Below are 16742 nucleotides of genomic sequence, written 5' to 3'. Positions count from 1 at the left end.
CACCAGAAGGACCAAATTTGGTCTGAGCAGATTCTGGTTTAGTAATAAATCCTGTCGTTGCTCCACCTGGCCTGAGGTGCATTCAGAGGAGACCCGCACACTGAGTGGCAGGTGTCAAAACCAGGGCGCCACATTTTTCCTGCTTCACATGAAGTAAAAGTTTTAAAATGCAGGAAGCTGCTGTTTGTCCTGGCAGGACTCATAAATCTCCTCTAATGAAAACGGGTCACAGGCTGCGCTCAGACTGAACACGTTTTAGTTCATTTCCCTTTCAGCTGCAGGTCATCTCAGGGCAGAAACTATCATCAAGGGGACAGAAATAGAAACGCTTGTTTTTTCTTCATGGAATCTGTTATGAACTTTTCACCTGAAAAATGTGGTTCAATGATCAAATAAATTCAAGGAAATTATTTGTTACACAGGTTTGAGTTTGGCTGATGACTCACATGTGCTGATATTTTGTTACTGAGACTTTGTGCTCCAAAGAGGCTTTGCTGCAGAGTGGATCACCTGCAGATAGGAATGTTATAAAAGGTTTGAGATGCACAATGGAGACATAACCAAAAATGAAACAAAGTTGTGCATCTGATCAAGACGCCTCCTGAAACATATTCTGTCTTCAGAGCACCTTGATGCCACGTCTGTCTTTCCCTCAGCTTTCTTTTAGCATTTTTATTTCACCATAATTTCATGGACACTATTCTTATAGTTTTAATGCAATATTGGCATGAAGTTGCCAATATTGGAAGGAGACATGAGAAAGACAAAATTCCTCAAGTCAGTCCACCAAAATTATTTTAAATGAAATAATTCAATACTAAATGTATTTTTAAGCAAGAAAATTAACAGTTGAATTTCAAGAGTCTAAGATTGGATTAATTTAAAATTAGAAACATATTTTGTGAAACATAAAACTGAAAAAATAAAGCAGCACAGAAACATAATTTCACGACCTAATGACACTATTACAATTTACATTTTCTCTCAAAAATATGTTTTGTAAAACAAGACAATTTTTCAATAAAAATGCCTAAAATAAACTTAAGGACTTTATAAAATAATTCATTAAAACAGTTTTTAGTTAATCAAAACTTAATTTAATAGATACATTTAATATACATTCAGTGGATGAAATATAAGTTATGCTGATCTCGTATTTCAGTCAGGTGTAACTGAAGCGGTAGGTGTGGTTGTTCGCTGCGCCCCCTGCAGGTGATGAGTGTCACCACCTCCTTTTTTTTTTTACTCCGTATAGTCACGTGACAGCAGCAAGCTTCAAACGGCTGCGAGTGCGGTGCTGCGCGAGCCTCATCATCCTCATCACAACCGCCAGCAGAACCTCTGCAGCGGCAGAGAGGCGAACCGACCGAACCACCGGGGGTCTTCACCGAGCCAAGGAAGCGGGCAACATGGCGGGCCCCCGTTAAAACCGGACCCAGATTTATCCTCTTTGTTCTACCCCGACGCCTCGCTGTCTTTACGCGCCTCTGCTGAGGAGGGGCCGCCGAGGAGAAGGAGAAGGAGAAGCGCTCCCCCCCACCGCCTCCGAGCCGAGCCAGGAGGAGGCAGGAGCGGCTGAGGAGGTAGCTGTTACCGCCGGAGAGCTGTTTTCTTCGGTACCAGCCGAATGGCGGACCGTGAGGCGTCGCCGATACCGTTGGAGATCCGAGCCCGGCTGGCCGAGCTGGAGCTGGAGCTGTCAGAGGGTAAGGAATTAATTAGAAAATGGGGGGAGAAAAAGAGCGCAAACCTCCCCCTCCTCCTTCCTCCTTCTCTCCCTCCTCTTCATCCTCATCACCTTATCTCATCTCCATCCTCACCGGTTGTTCACTACTAACGGAATCCGGCCGTTCATTCCTGCGGCCCCCTCCTCTTTCTCCTCCTCCTCTTCCTCCCGCTCCTCCCATCCAGATGTTTGTCAGCCGGAGGAACCGGCCTGGGCAGCTCCGTGCTGCCCGGGGAGGGTGAGGGCAGAGCGGGATCCGGCTGCGGAGTTCGGCCGCTGCTCTTTGTCTCAGCCGCGGTGCCGCTGTTAGGAAAACACCGCGTTGTTCTGCCGGTTCCGATCCAAAAACAGAGCCGTGCTGTGACCTTGAGATGTTGACACAAGCAGCCTGGCCTACCTGACTGACTGCGTGAGTGTGTGTGTGTGTGGTCGGGTTTAATAATAGCTTTGCGGTGCGATGCTGCGTGACACCGCAGCACACAGAGGCTCCCCGGCTCCGGGGGCCCCATCCTCTGCCTGTGCGTGTTTTTCTGGGCCTGCGGAGCGGAGGATGAGGAGGAGCAGGATGCTCCTTTTCTACCTGGATTGTGAGTTTAACCCACATCTGAGCTCAGTTTTTCTTCCTGACCGGCTTATATAATGGGAATCACATTTTATTCATATCGGCTCAGGAAGGCCTGTGAAATTGACATTTTTCACCTAAAATTCTTCTTTTATTTTGGAGAAACATCCCTGACAGCAAACTGCAGCTAAATCTGCAGCTGTTTTGCTAAAAGACCAAACAATCTTTCCAGTATGTTTATTGCAAACTCTGGGATGAATGCTGAATTATTTATCATGTAAAGGCTGACACACAATCAGGACTCATCTTCTTTTGAGATCTCCTGAGGGGAAGTGGACCTCCAGAACCAGCTCGGTCCAGACGCTCAGGTGTTTTTTCTGCTGCTGATCTCTGAGGCAGACTGAGCAATCGGTCACCAAATGAGATCGAGCTGTTTTAATGGAGGCCAGCGATTCAGAGGATTAACCAGAAGGCTGTGACTTTTTAAAAAATAATAAATGGCTTTCTTTTAAAACTGCCTGGGCAGCCTGCAGGTTGCTCCTGATGTAAATAGGGTTGTTGTTTGGTTTTTCATAAATTTACCTTCTTTTTCCATGTTGAGTTCAATGAGCAGATATTGTGATTTTAAGATCAGTTAAATGGCATATTTTGTATTTTTTCTGACTAAATATCTACAAAAACAAAGATCAGTAATAGATACTGTAGTTACTAGTAAATAAAAAAGCTAAGTAGAGCTATTTTTTAAGCTTTTATAGTTTAACAAAACCAAGAAAAAGTAGAGATACACCAATTTGTGATTATTGGTGAAACAAAATGATTCAACTGTTTTTAGTATCTTACATTAGCAAGAAGTGTGTTACAAATAGGAATGTTTCAAAAGCAGTGCTTCTCTTAGTGGGACTATAATTGCTGTGACACAGTCACAGCGATAGACTAGCTAAAAAAGTTAGTAAATAACTCTTCTCTCACTTTTATCATTATCAGAATACTAATACAAAATATCGAGATAAAGTCCTTATCGCCCACCTATAAAGCCGTCGTATTATTTAATGATAATAATGTAAAGTTAAGAAGCGGTAACGCCTAGCTTAACTCTGAGGTTTCTAAAAGGCCAACAGTTACAAATCCAGTTTGTTCCAAATCATGTAAATCAGGAGTGGAGGTGATGCCACACTGTGTGAGAGAGCAGTCGCTGTAAAACATTTAACTTTTTAAACTGTCTCTGATCACATCAACCTTGGATTCTTGACTTGGTTGACTCACCTGTATAAAAAACTCCCAGAATTCCTCTGTTTTACTGCCATCAGGAAGACGTTTAGCGAGTTTCCCTGCAGGTTTCTGTGAACATGTGGGAACTTTAGTCAGACTGAGCCGAGCAGATCTGAGTGGTGGTCTGGCTCTTCTTTTCCTGTTGTTGATTTAATAACAGTGTTGCAGTGATGCAGGAACAAACCGGTCGTAGTTTTACCAGCCCATGTTTACGTTATGGGTTATCAGTTTTGATTCTTTGAAAATGAGATCTAGATCTCGACGGGGTTTACCTGGTTAAATAAAGGAAATAATAATAACAATAAAAAATTCCTAAAGGAAATCCAGAGCAGTGATCTGATCGTTAATCAATGCGACCAATTAAAGCCGTCAGACAGACTCTGAAAAGCAGCGATCGTTCTGTCAGACTGTATTTGTCTTTGGTTCAGGGTGGATAATATTAGCCACACACAGGAATGTGTGGATTGAAATATTTCAGATGCCGTTGATCTGCGCCCTGCGCAGCGTTTTCAGGCTCGCCCAGATGAACGGATTCCTGCGGCCCAGTTGGTCCTGACCTCATTTAGACAGCAGTAGCTCAGCTGCTGCAGAAAATACTCCAATCATTTGTTGTGTTTGAAGACTTTTGTTGATATTTCTGGGTTGAATCTTTGTATTTTCTTACAATTACTCCCTCTGGTTTTAGACGCTCTGCAGCTGGAAGAAATTTTGCTTTTACTCTTTTACAACTGGAAGGAGCAGATTAGTATCGCAAAACTTCAAATAAAACCTAAACTATAACTTCAAATCTCAGACGTTGAAAAGGAGCAGAGAGAGAAGGAGGAAGTTCAAACCGTCTCTTCCCCTACTCCAACATCAAGATGTGGCAGCTAGCATGTCAAGACAGTCGTACAGTCTTCAGTCAGAGGCCTCTTGAGATTTGTTGCCACACTGACTGCTACTGGAGAACCTTCCTCTCAACAGCTGTTTTTCCTAATTTAAAAATAGATAAATCAATTTTATTGTCAAATTTTCTACAATTTTTTAGAATGGATTTTTTATTTCACCAATGCTCTCCTTGAGTTTTCGTAGTTCAGTGATGTAAGCGAACCTAGGGCAGCCATCTTGTTTGAAAAGCATTTTTACAGCTTGTCAACTCGCTGAAGGAATGGTTGAAACAAAAGCCATTTTTTAAAGATATTTTTTCTCATTTGGACTTTTTTCAAGGAACAAAGAATGACAGATTTGTTTGTAAGCCGTATCGCTCAGCCCTTATTTGAAATGTCCACAGAGGTAAAGTTTGTCTTTGCTTATGAAGCCAAAGGAAAAGGAGGCAAATAAAACTGATTAGTCTGTTTAACACACAGCAGAATCACCTCATCTCATCTGTAGGTCATGGAAAATATTTAACATTTCGTCACATTACGACCACAAACCTCGGTGTGTTATTGGGAATTTGTACGATTGATTCGACTGAAGTAAAAAGACTCTGAAAGGGAATCTGAAAACTGCCGGTACACATGCGGATTAGCATGGCAACTTGAATGCAGCTTTATTGGGTTTAAAACAGGAAACCTCCAGATCAGCTGCCTGGATGCAGGTTTTTGATAAATTTTAGTGTTTTATCGAATAAAATCCAGCCTGTAGAAGACGAGAGCTGCAGATCGGTGCAGTTATCTGTCAGATTTGATGGGTTGAGCTGCAGCGTTTGACTCCAGCCTGGCAGATAATCGGCGCTCCACCTGTTTATTAGATAAACTGAGCAATCAGCCGACTCTCCGCCGCTGAATCACATCTCCTCCAGCGCCTTTCTGTGACCTCCAGCCATTAAAAGTCGCTATTCTTCAGTGTCTCAGAGCATTTCGCTGCTGCTGCGTTACACATCAGACCAAACTGGGTGATCTCTGACATGTCCTACACACCTTGAAGTATCCATTCCAGTTTTATGTGATGAAGCTCAAAGACCTTCCGGAAGGTTTTTTTCTTATTTGTCCCATAAAAACCTGCAGCTCTCCAGGAAAAACCAACTCAGACCAGACGGGACAAGAAAAAAATAATCTAAAATTTAATCAGTAAAGTGTGAAACCTGCAGCCTGTTTAGTTTATAACTGGATATTTATGAGCAGTCTGTTGATTCTGGTGTTTCACCTCTGACCTTCTGCAGCGCTGCAGATTGAGAGTTTTCCTTGTTAGCGTTGCAACCCTGCTTTGCTCCGCATGCGACGGCAGCGATGCCATCATGTGGCCTGCAGCGGTGCGTTTCAGGTCAGCTCTGTTTCTGTGGAGCTGAGATCATTTATGGCGTCTTTTATAATCCCTGATCACTTCCTGTGTGTCGTGGTTCTGTCAGCCGGCTGCTGGGTTTGGGCATGGAAGCAAATTGAACCAAAATAAACAACTTTTACAATAATTTTACAGCTGTTTGAAACAGTTAGACTTTTTTTAAGTTCGTCTGAAAAAGAGTGGAGCTTGAACTTTAAAAAATTGTCTTAATTATTGTTTACAAGTAATTAAATGATTAACTTGCCAACTTAATAAATTAACTCTAATTTGATTACTTGTGACTAATTAATGCAATATTTTTAAGTTGGATCAGTTGGATCACCTGTTCTCTTTTTTCAGTGGACCTGATCAAAGTTGATGCAGTTCAACTTTGCACTTTCTGGGTGGCAACTCATTTTTTATCCACTTGAAGTAACAAATATTCTCAATTTAGATAAAAAAAAAAACTGAAGAACTTTGACAAAATGAAATATTCAGTCTCTGCTGACTGACAGGAGAGGCTGAACGTTCCTCCGTTAGCGGACAGGAGAGGCTGAACGTTCCTCCGTTAGCGGACAGGAGAGGCTGAACGTTCCTCCGTTAGCGGACAGCAGAGGAAACCGCGGCGTGTTTCCAGGTCTGAAGGCGATCTGGTGACAGCTGGCTGACTGATGCGTCGGTGTGTTTTCAGAATGGAGACGCTGTCAGCGCGTGGCTGCGCCGCCTGGTTACACTGACGTCCGTCTCTGTCGCCTCGCTCCACACAAACACACGGTGGGCTGTGTAACTTCACTGCTCATGATTCTGCTGACGGTCCTCCGTCAGAAGGTCCAGAACCGTGACAAGCCTGACCGCTCTGCTGAGATTTAACGACTTTAGAGCGGCGTTGCTTTTCTTACGTCCAGTTTGTGCAGCGTCACTTCACCAGACCTCACAGCCTCACTCAGCAGAAACAAAGTCTGGCAGGAAATGTTTCTTCCTGTCAGCTTTTAAAGACGGACACATCTTCACCTCGGTTCAGATTTACAGAGTCTAAATCCTCAATATGTCCATCATCAACAAACCCTGATCATCCAAAAGATAATCAAGAGTTTTCTGATTGGTCATATTTTTTGTTTTTCTTTAAGTTCTAATATTAAAATTCTGATTTTGGTGATTTTTTTTTTTTAAATAACACATTCAAGCTAATTTATGCTGACTTTGATTGAATGAAACAACACAAACAGTCTCAGGTTTTTAAAGGAAAAGTCTCGTCCTGACAGATAAAAAGTCCAAGTAGTAAAACTCTGAATTACCATGGCGACATTTTGTTTTTATCGTTTCAACTGGCAGCTGAATAACTGTGCCTTTATTTTTTGGTCTAGTTTTGATATTGTGGTACCGGCACATTTTCATGTATTGTTCAGTCAGAGTCAAAGTATTTAGACTCCAAGTCAAATCTGAAGCTTTAATTTTTCCATCTTCAGTGCAATTTGATCTGGAATATCAAAATTGAGTCTCCATCTCCATTTAAAACCCTAAATGATCGCAGTGACATCATTTTTTCATTGTTTTAACTACTGGGTAACTGGTTTTATATTTCTGCCCAAGAAGAACCAATTAATTCAGTGAATATGATCAAAACTTGAGTTTGAGGATATAAATGTTTGTGTTGCTGTGAGAGCCGCAGCGTTTCTTCCTGGTTTAATTGGGTCAGAGTGAAAAACGAGAGGAGCAGAGAGGCGTCACTCCTGCTGAAACATCCATCTCTGTTTGGTACAAAGAGCAGCTTATGAGCTTTATTCAGTCCTGATCAGCTGATTGTTTATGATTATGAGGAGATATTTGAATCAGAAATCAGCAGAGCTTGTGATTAAATGAAACCGTTTATTACTGAGATTAAAAAGGAAGCAGAACTGAAAACAAGAAGAACAAATTGATTTCTGGAGGCTCTTCAGGATCACCAGGATGTTTACTGGTACATTTCTGCCTCTAATTCTCTGTTTAATTATGAACTTTGACCTTCCCCGAGGCTTTTCAGGCCTGCAGAGCTTTAGATGTTCTGGATTCTTCTGTGACTTCCTGAAAAATGGTTGATGTGCTGTTGAAGTAATTTTGCTCTGTGGAACTGGGTTAACTGGGATAGTAATACTGACTAACTGGAAATTATTCGGCTAATTAGTTGTGTCAGTTTTTTGTGCTGCTGGTCATTCTGGGTCTGGTTCTGTAGAACTGGGCAGCCGGGCCGCCTGCAGCCCAACACTCAGCACCAGGCGCTGACCAAGCCGCCACTGGTTGACCTTACAGGACGACCTTGACCCAGTGCTCCAACTGGGCGCCCTGCTTCCTGTTCAATGTTTGTTTATGGGCCGCCGGGCCCAGATGGGCCCAGATGGGCCCAGATGGGCCGCAGAACTGAAGGACCCTACACATGTGAGCGGGACTGCCGAGGGTCTGCTGAGTGTGGCACATACAGCTGCTCAGAGGAGGCTGGGTGAGCCGGTCGCCATGGAGGCCGGTCGCCATGGAGACGGTGCGACGCACTGACAACTCGTTTAATTTTATCAAATATATCAAAGTTTCACATCTGGATGCTGCAGCTGCTTCTGCTTCCATGCTGTTCTTATGGAAGATATTCTACAGAACAAAACTTTCTACGGAGGATCACCATCCTGCCAGTTCTATAAAATAGATTTTAGCCTAATTATTTATAAAATTATATTTTGAATAGTTCTTTGATGTTTTTTTATTCAAGCTAAAGCATGGCAGCTAAGCTAACCCAACATGTAGTTCTCACGTGACGTCACACTTCCAGGAGCTTTGTAGCTGGCAGCCATCTTGGTAGGTATCTGTAGCTTACTGTCTTGATATGACAAAAATAAACAAGCCACAAGCTTAGAACTGGCTCTCACCTGGTTCCTATCTAACTTATAAACAATAAAGGTGCGTTACAGTTATTAAGTCTTATTTTTTTCCTTAAACTTCCTTTTTGTTGGTCTGGAAGTCAATAATCGATGCTTTACGCTGTGTCTGCCTACTAAGATGGCGGTTCAGTGGCATGGATCACTTCAGGTTCAGACTTGTGTAATTTTAAGTTATAGAATTTGATGCATAAACCTAGTTTAATTTAAATATAAACTGATGGAATTTAAACAGTTTATAGAGTAGTTTTAAATAAATGTTTTGTTTACTCTTTTCCTCTTATCAGCCTCATCATTCAGACAGATTTTCTAGACCGTTTCTGAATTACAAATGAATCGAATCGTGATCCTATAAATCAGAGTAAAATTAAATCTCTAGACACTGAAAGATTCATATCTCTGATATTCCATCATCTAATCTGCTTATGAATCTCCAAACATTTGGATTTTTCTCTCCTCGCAGCTCGGCCTCCGAAACATTTGGTCCTGGTTGCTGCTGTGGACAGAAGTCGGAGGCTGGCTGAATAAGTCGCTCCATATGACCAGACATGTGTTGCCTGTTTTCAGTACGTGACATTTTCAGCACACTCTGCTCCGACGCTGTGTATAATGAGCCATTTATTTTTACATTGGATGATAAATGTCAAGTTCCTGAGAATCACAGAGCAGCTCCAGCATGTATTAGAGCTCCAGAAAACCGAACAAACGGGGCTCAAGGAGGAGAAAACCAGAGTTGAAATGAGGCTTTGGAGAAAAATCAAGTGGTCAGCTCTGTTTTCCTTCTGATAGCACTCAGCCATCTTTCTGGGAACAAACCATCCAGAATGTTAAACCTCCTGATTTCCAATTCTTTGCTCTGTTTTCCTATTATCTGTCACACTTTGTCAGCCTTCTTGCTGCGCCGCTGCCACCAATGATGAACCAAAGCTACATTATGATTTGGACTGGACAGTTACACAGGCAGTCGGGGTTTGAGTGGAAAACACACAATATTTAGAGTTTCTTAAATATTTATTTACATGTAGAATATGTCGATTTGCAGTTTTCCCCTCAGTTTCAGCTGTCGTAACTCATAACATCCAGGAGGATCTCCAGTAGCAGACAGTACTGCAGCAAATCTGAAGAAACCTCTGACTGAAGATTTGCTGTTTGCTAACAGCTCAATAGCAGAGACAGTACTTCACAGTAACATAAACATTTTTTAGAGATTATTTTGTGTTTAAGCGTCATTTACTATAACAGGATGTGTTTAGATTATTTCAGTGTAATGAATATGTATTATTTCTAACAATGACTTACTGATCTGCTTAATTGCATTAAATGTTGCTTATTTTTATATGGTTAACAAAGTTTACAAGGTTGGAGGATTTTTCGTCAGTGTTTTGTTCTCAGACCAGTCAGCTGTAAAAGGTGAGACATTTCAAAACAATTACAATTAGTTACGTTTACCTGCTGCAGAAGGTAGACTATCACACGTAACTCAAATTATTTTAGTAATCGATTAATCTGATTAATCATTTCAGCTCTAATCACAGGACATGATTAATAACAGTGATAAATGATCATATAGTGAATATAATGGTGAATTTAAACTGTTTTTTAGTTAATTTGTGTAGTTTTTACCTTCTCAGTGTGGCGCTGGAAAAGTTTGAAAACGTACCTTGAAAATACTTGAAAAGTTCTTGAATTTTATGAACCATGAAAAATAAAGTCTGGATGTGTAAAAATCTTCCTCCTGGTTTTCACCTTCACCTCTGAATTTAAAAGGTTTGAGCAGCTTTAGGAAGTGGCTTCAATCAGGCTGAGAGTGAGTTCAGGATCAGAAGGGTGCCTGTCCCTTTAAGATAGAGCTGAGCAGAAAATCAGGCCTGATGGGTTTGCTGCAGAGGAACATGACACACAGGTGTGTGTTTCGCCCAACAGAACAACGTGTTCAGGGAGCAGCAGACCTTTCCACCGCTCAGCCGCAGAAAAACTTCAGTCTGTAGCTGCTGCCATCCGTCCTCCGCGCTGCGCTGTCATTAAAATCACTGAGCAGGAGGAGGAATTAATTAGCCTGCGACAACACACACGCACACACACACACACACACACACACACACACACACACACACACACACACACACAGCCCAGATCCAGACATATTCATCCACCTTGGCAGGTACTGTTTGAGCACCTCTCTCATCTGATGCTCCAAATCCAAGATGGCCATCTCAGGCCTTCTCCAAGAGAACCGTTGCTAGGCAACACCCTCCCAGCTCTGCTGCGCTGCGAGTGGAAGATGGCGTCTCCCCACGGACCTCGGGTGTGTTTGTAAGAGAGTAAAAAAGAGAAGAACAGAGAATGTTGTTCCACTGCGGCTGATCAGAGAGGAGACGAAGAAGAAGCTGGAGGCCTCCGTCGGTTTTTACAGCACACAGACGAAGCTTACCGGCACCAATCAGCAGATTGGACCCAGATGTTCTGGCCGTTCTCCACCATCAGATTATCAACTCTTTATTTCCCCCTCTCTCTCCATTTGACTTAAATCAATCCGTTTGATTTGATTCTGGGTGATTTAAAAACAGGCTTGTTTTCTCTGCGCTCTCTGTCGTCTGTGATTCAGCTGCAGACCGACACCTTTCAGTCATCACAGCCCTGCAGCGAATCCGCTTTTTTTCCCCCTCATTCGTGTTTCTGCTCACATATTTCCTCCCTGCACTCCAGAGACTCCCCACAGCTCAGCATATGTTATCCATGGAGTCAGCAGAGACGCTGCTCCGGTAGAAACCTGCTTTACCACATCTGAGACGAATCCTGAAGATCCGTCTCACGTTTGGTTCACTGAAGAGTTTATGGTGCCTGCAGAAGAAGCCCGAGACATCACACCTCCCACACCGTGCTCAGCAGATTGTGTGATGATCATTTCAGGGTGCATTGACATCAGCCCTGTTTAGTCTAGTCCGTTTGAAGGTCCGGTTTGTTTGGAGACTTGTGAATGTGTAATCAAACTGATGAGGAACTAAAAAATGAACTCTGGTCCTTTAAAACCTCAGTCTGGGTTCATTTGAAGTGAACTCTGGTGTGGTTTGAATGCATATATAAACACCAAGCAGACTGGAGACCGCTCCAAAAGCAGGACGTGGACTACAGCGCAGGGCATTCTGGGTAAACAACCAAAACAAACACACTAGTCTAGCAAGAAATGGCTCGTGGTCTTAACCAAAAACAAAAGAGAAATCCTCCAACCGATAAAATCTGACGCCACTCCATTTTTATTTACATTTGGTGAAGAAGGAAGTTGCTCTCAGTGTCTTCTCCAGAGTTTTTTGTGTCATTTCCTTCAGTGGTTCTTGGTGCAGCACCCCCACAGGCCAGGAGGGGAACAGGTTGCTCAAATGGTTTGGTTTGTTTCACTCAGTGCAGTGAGAAAGAGAACCGCAGCAGCTGGAAATGTAACAAATGTTGTGACTTTGGTCTCCAGGCTGTCAGGTGTTAAAACCCTTAGTGAAACATCCAAAGTGGTAGTTTTTCCTCCTATAAACCCTTCCAAACAAGCCATACATGTTCATTCTTCTTCCCCTCTCGTGTCAGAACGTTTAACCTGCTAACTGCAGAGTCTAGGATGGAGCTCGTGAGTTTTTTAGTTAACTCTCTGAGCCTTGCATGGGCTGATCATGGTGGACTTCCTGGGAAGATTTACAGCTGCAGAATGACGTCAAATAGTTTGGAAATGTGTTTAATCTACATTCCAAAATCAATGTCAAGCAGCAGTTTCTTCTCTTAAGCTCACTGCTGTTGTCTTTCGGGTTTGGCATTGTATTCTGCAGGCCAGCAAACTGGAGAAAGAGCAGCTTTATGGACACTGATGATCTGCAGCACCTGGTCGCTGCTTTCCCTAATAAATTTTGCATCTTTGCTTACAATTTAGGTCAGCAGGGTCTCTGTGAATCTTTAAAAAAGTTGAACTTGAATGTCTTAATCACACATCTTAAATTTTGTCGTGGCAGAACTATTTCATCTTGCATTCTGCTATAGTTTTTTTTCACAGGACAGGTTAAACTTTGACTGATCCGCTGACATCTTCATTGTGTTTGTGACTCAAGGCCATTGATGCTACTGCTAACTAGCTGCTAATATGCTTTTGCTTGGTAGCTTTGTAGCGTCACCAGTCTTTCCTAGTCTTACCAGGTCTTATATTTTTTTCACAATAGTCTTGAAAAGGTTGTAAAAAGTTGAGTTGGTGAAAGTTGTGCAAACCCTGTTCAGGTTATAATAATGTATTTTTATTATTTGCTGAATCATCTGAAGGAGGGAGAGCTTTCTTTTCCTCGACTGTAAACTCTTTAGTATGAAGAAGCTGTTATTGTCTGGTTGTGCTCAGACTTACACAGGCCTCCATTAGTCTTGCTGTCTGCAGAAAGATCCGACCCAGCAGTGATTTATTCTTGTTTTCTTTGTTCACCTGAACCCAGACGGATTGTCCTCCAGAACCCGTCCCAGTCTAGCAGCTGACATGTTCCTTCATTACTGGTTTGTTTGGGTCGGGTTCCACATAAATCATCCTGCTGTAGGAAACACCCACTGCAGCTCTGGAGCGGGGCTGAAAATACTCCACACAGATGCTCCTTCTGCTCGGTTTAGCAACATTTGCTGAAGCTGTTTATCTTGTTTAATTTTAGAAAACTGTGTGTCAAAACACAAGATGTTAAAAGGTTGAGGAGAAGTGAATGACCGCCTGCATTTCAGGACTCACTCGCTTAGCGATTGGAAAACATCCGTCGTTTTACTGCAAGTACAAATTATTCCCCATTTTCTCCTGCTATTGGGAAAACTGTAAAGCATGAAGTTACACATCTTCTGTTTAATCTCCCTGACCTTCCGAAGAATAATCAATAATCAGCAACTGGAGAGGCAGTTTAACATTTAATTGGGACAAACCAGAAAGTATCAGCAGATATTAGTGGTGCTGTGCAGGCTATAGGGTGTGACTGATAGCTGGTGATTGTGTTGGTTTGGTGGAAGGTTGCCATGGCAATGGAGACCCCCCTCAGGGACTGTAATGAACCCCCCACCTCCTCCTATCACCCACCGACCTCCGTGTCCATCCACTGTCATGGCCGCCTTCGGTTTGATGACACGGCCGCTGATGCTGTCGTCTCTTCGGCTGCAGAACGCCGTTTAGCTCATGTAGCTTCTTGGCTTTCCTCGCTAAGACTGATGGGGGAAACTTCTGCTCTGTGAGGTCCAGTTAATCCTGGACCGAGTCAGTCACACGTCTCCACAGTCCGCCGGAGGAAATCCTGCCAGCCATCACCCTAATCTCTCGCTTTCTCCAGGTTCTCTAATCAAGTCCTGATTCTGACTGAGAGGCTCTGAAATGTTAATGTGAGTCCAGTCAGAAGAAAGTTGTTGGAAAAATGAATATGGCTTTAAACCACAAACGTGGAAAAGCAGCATTATCTCCCAGAAGCAGGAATAACTTCAGGCTCAGCTATGCTGCATGTTATGCACTTTATGCACAAGACATTATGCTCAGTCCTATAAATATGAAAATACATTTATTCAAATAAACATAAAGTAAAATATTGATGTTAACTGATGTTTAAAGCCAACATGATTGATGATGCTGATAAATAACAGCAGCTCTACACAAAACGTGTTTCTTTTTTGGAAAATAAAATATGCTTTATTTATGGATTATTGCTCCTTTGGTAAACAACATATTTAATATTTAATATTTGATGAAGAGAAGAGCTAAAGAAAAGTGTGTTAGTTACAACTAATATTTTATTTTATTCTCTGTTTTTCCCAGAATCATAAAAATGGTCATCAAATCTGAAATTAGGACTCAAATTTGAGAGAAAGTGGAGCTTTTGGTGGAGCTGTTGCCTTGCAGAAAGGAGATCCTGGGTTTCGCTTCTTCACTTCCATTTTTCTGAGTATGTTTATGTGTTATGGATCCATCCTGGGTTCTGTTTGTGGAGCACTTTGTTACTCTGTGTCTCAGAAGGCCGAGCCGGCCAGGAGAGACGATCCGTCAGCTGCAGCTCCTGTTGGACGCTGAACCAACGAACTCATGTTGGAGTCGTGAACGATGCCTGAAAACATCCCTGCAGGTTCTGGTAGAACCCAGAACTCTGACAGCAGAACCAAAGAGGTCCAGAGCTTTAGGTCACAAACTGACCTTCTCCTACAGAGGGCAGATTTCACGGTTCCATGAATTGTGCCAAGTTGTTCAGGAACAAACCAACCACTGACCATCACGCCACCACCATGTTTGACTGTCGTTTTATTTCCTGAAACTGTCAGTTTTCAGGAACTGTAACCTGATCTGGGATCTTCAACATGATTTCTGGAAATCATTTATTGTTCAGCAGTGGCTTCAGTTTTTGTTACATCATGAACTCTAACCTTGGTGAGCCTCAGATGTGTTCTGGGTTATTTTGTGACTTGTTGGATGAGTTTTAAACGTGTTGCTGCAGTGAACTTTGTTGGCTGGTTATGATGTCAACATCAGATGAAATCACGCTTCATGTGTCCTGGTTGATTTGCTCCAAATCAGTCGATGGAAACGCGCAGATTATTATTTTTTTTGTGACATTTTTAAAGTTCACTCAAAATTCACATGACAGCTGGGTGGAAACATAGCTCACTGCTTTGATTTTGGTCCGTTCTTGAATTTTGCTTCTAGATTCAGAAGTGATGTGTTGGTTTCTGGGATATTTTGTCCTACTTCATGTCGTCAGACAGGCTCTATTTAAGTGGTTTGTTATTCTTTGCACGAAGCAGGAATCAGTTGTGGTTGTTTCTAGTGAAACTGGACCGAAACCATGTGGTTAGTCACATTAAATTCATGATTAAGTTGAGGGGGGAACCATATTTCCACATTTATAAATAATTTGAAGACCATTTGTTTTTACTCAGGTTATCTTTGTTTGAATGTTAAATTTGTTTATTTCAGATGAGAGGATGTTGATCTGGTTATGATTTATGTCTTGTTTTTCCATTCTTCATTTGCATTATCATCCATCGCTTCATCTCATCTTCTTTTCTTTATGTTCACATTTTTCTCTTTGATTAACAGTCAGATAAAGACATTGAAGATTGGGAGAGACAGAAAAGGCTGCGGTGATTTTCCTAAAGCAAAAAGATGAGCAACCAAAACGTATCTGATGTCAGCAGCAGCGTCCGTCGCAGCCTGCACTGCCTCTCTCACTCTCTGTCTATCTATCTGTTCACAGGGGACATCACTCAGAAGGGTTATGAGAAGAAGAGGTCCAAGCTGATCAGGGCATATGCTGGAGGTAATTTAGCAACCTCTGACCCCCTCCACACACCCGCTCCGCCCACTCAGCTCAAATATTCCCATAGCGCTGCTGGAGTATCGACCCGCTATCAGGAGGAGTACAGTAGTCTGAACACTGTACTCTATTGATGGAGTCTTCAGCCGCCATTAGTGGATGTAGGTTAGGACTCCCTGGAGCTCAGCTCGGGCCTGCTCCTCTGAATCAGTCGCTGATCAGGCTGCAGTCGCTCCCTGCCACTAACACACACACATCACACACACCGGGGTAAGCTTTGGGTCCAGGGATGCTGAGAGATGTTCTGTAGCAGAGCAGAGATGCAACAACTGCATGTTTCTGGTTTTATGTTGGTTATTTTGGGTTATGAAGTCAGAAAAATGCCATTTTTCTGCCGTCTCAAATCACCTCCATGTTTCTTTTTTTCCTTTTTTGCGCTCTTCTCTGTTGCTTTCATGTGCATATACATGTTGTTCCTGTAAAAACCCGTCCGTGTGTCCACAAGCTTTTCTGCCTGCTTCTGTAGGTATGGAGGGGCCCATGTCTCATCGGGCCCCGCTCGGCCCACCGGCCGCCGCCCGCTTCCACCGACGGAGAACGTCCGGAACCAGAGACGAGCGCTACCGATCAGGTACGGGGAGCCCGCCTGATCCACGCTTCGCCTCAGAGAAACACCAGCTGCACCGTTTTATTGTGGTTTTCACAAACTGAGCAACACCTCAGAAATCCTTCACACTCTGTCTGCAGTCAGACGTCTCTGG

General features: G+C 42.8%; 1 protein-coding gene across 1 annotated transcript; it reads left to right on the top strand.

Moving 5' to 3' along the window:
• Window positions 1–1122: 1122 nt before the first annotated feature.
• On the top strand, window positions 1123–16447 carry LOC148153468 (disco-interacting protein 2 homolog C-like). Its single transcript, XM_088001254.1, has 2 exons — window positions 1123–1706; window positions 15922–16447. Exons 1-2 carry the CDS (start codon window positions 1628–1630, stop codon window positions 16113–16115), a joined length of 273 nt encoding a protein of 90 aa, XP_087857380.1. The 5' UTR covers window positions 1123–1627; the 3' UTR covers window positions 16116–16447.
• Window positions 16448–16742: the final 295 nt, after the last annotated feature.

Source organism: Poecilia mexicana, unplaced genomic scaffold, assembly GCF_051168715.1.
Source record: "Poecilia mexicana isolate PSO_F unplaced genomic scaffold, ASM5116871v1 scaffold_20, whole genome shotgun sequence".
NCBI classification, from domain to species: domain Eukaryota; kingdom Metazoa; phylum Chordata; class Actinopteri; order Cyprinodontiformes; family Poeciliidae; genus Poecilia; species Poecilia mexicana.
The sequence above is the reverse complement of the archived record's forward strand: the minus strand, read 5'-3'. Positions and strand labels throughout refer to the sequence as shown.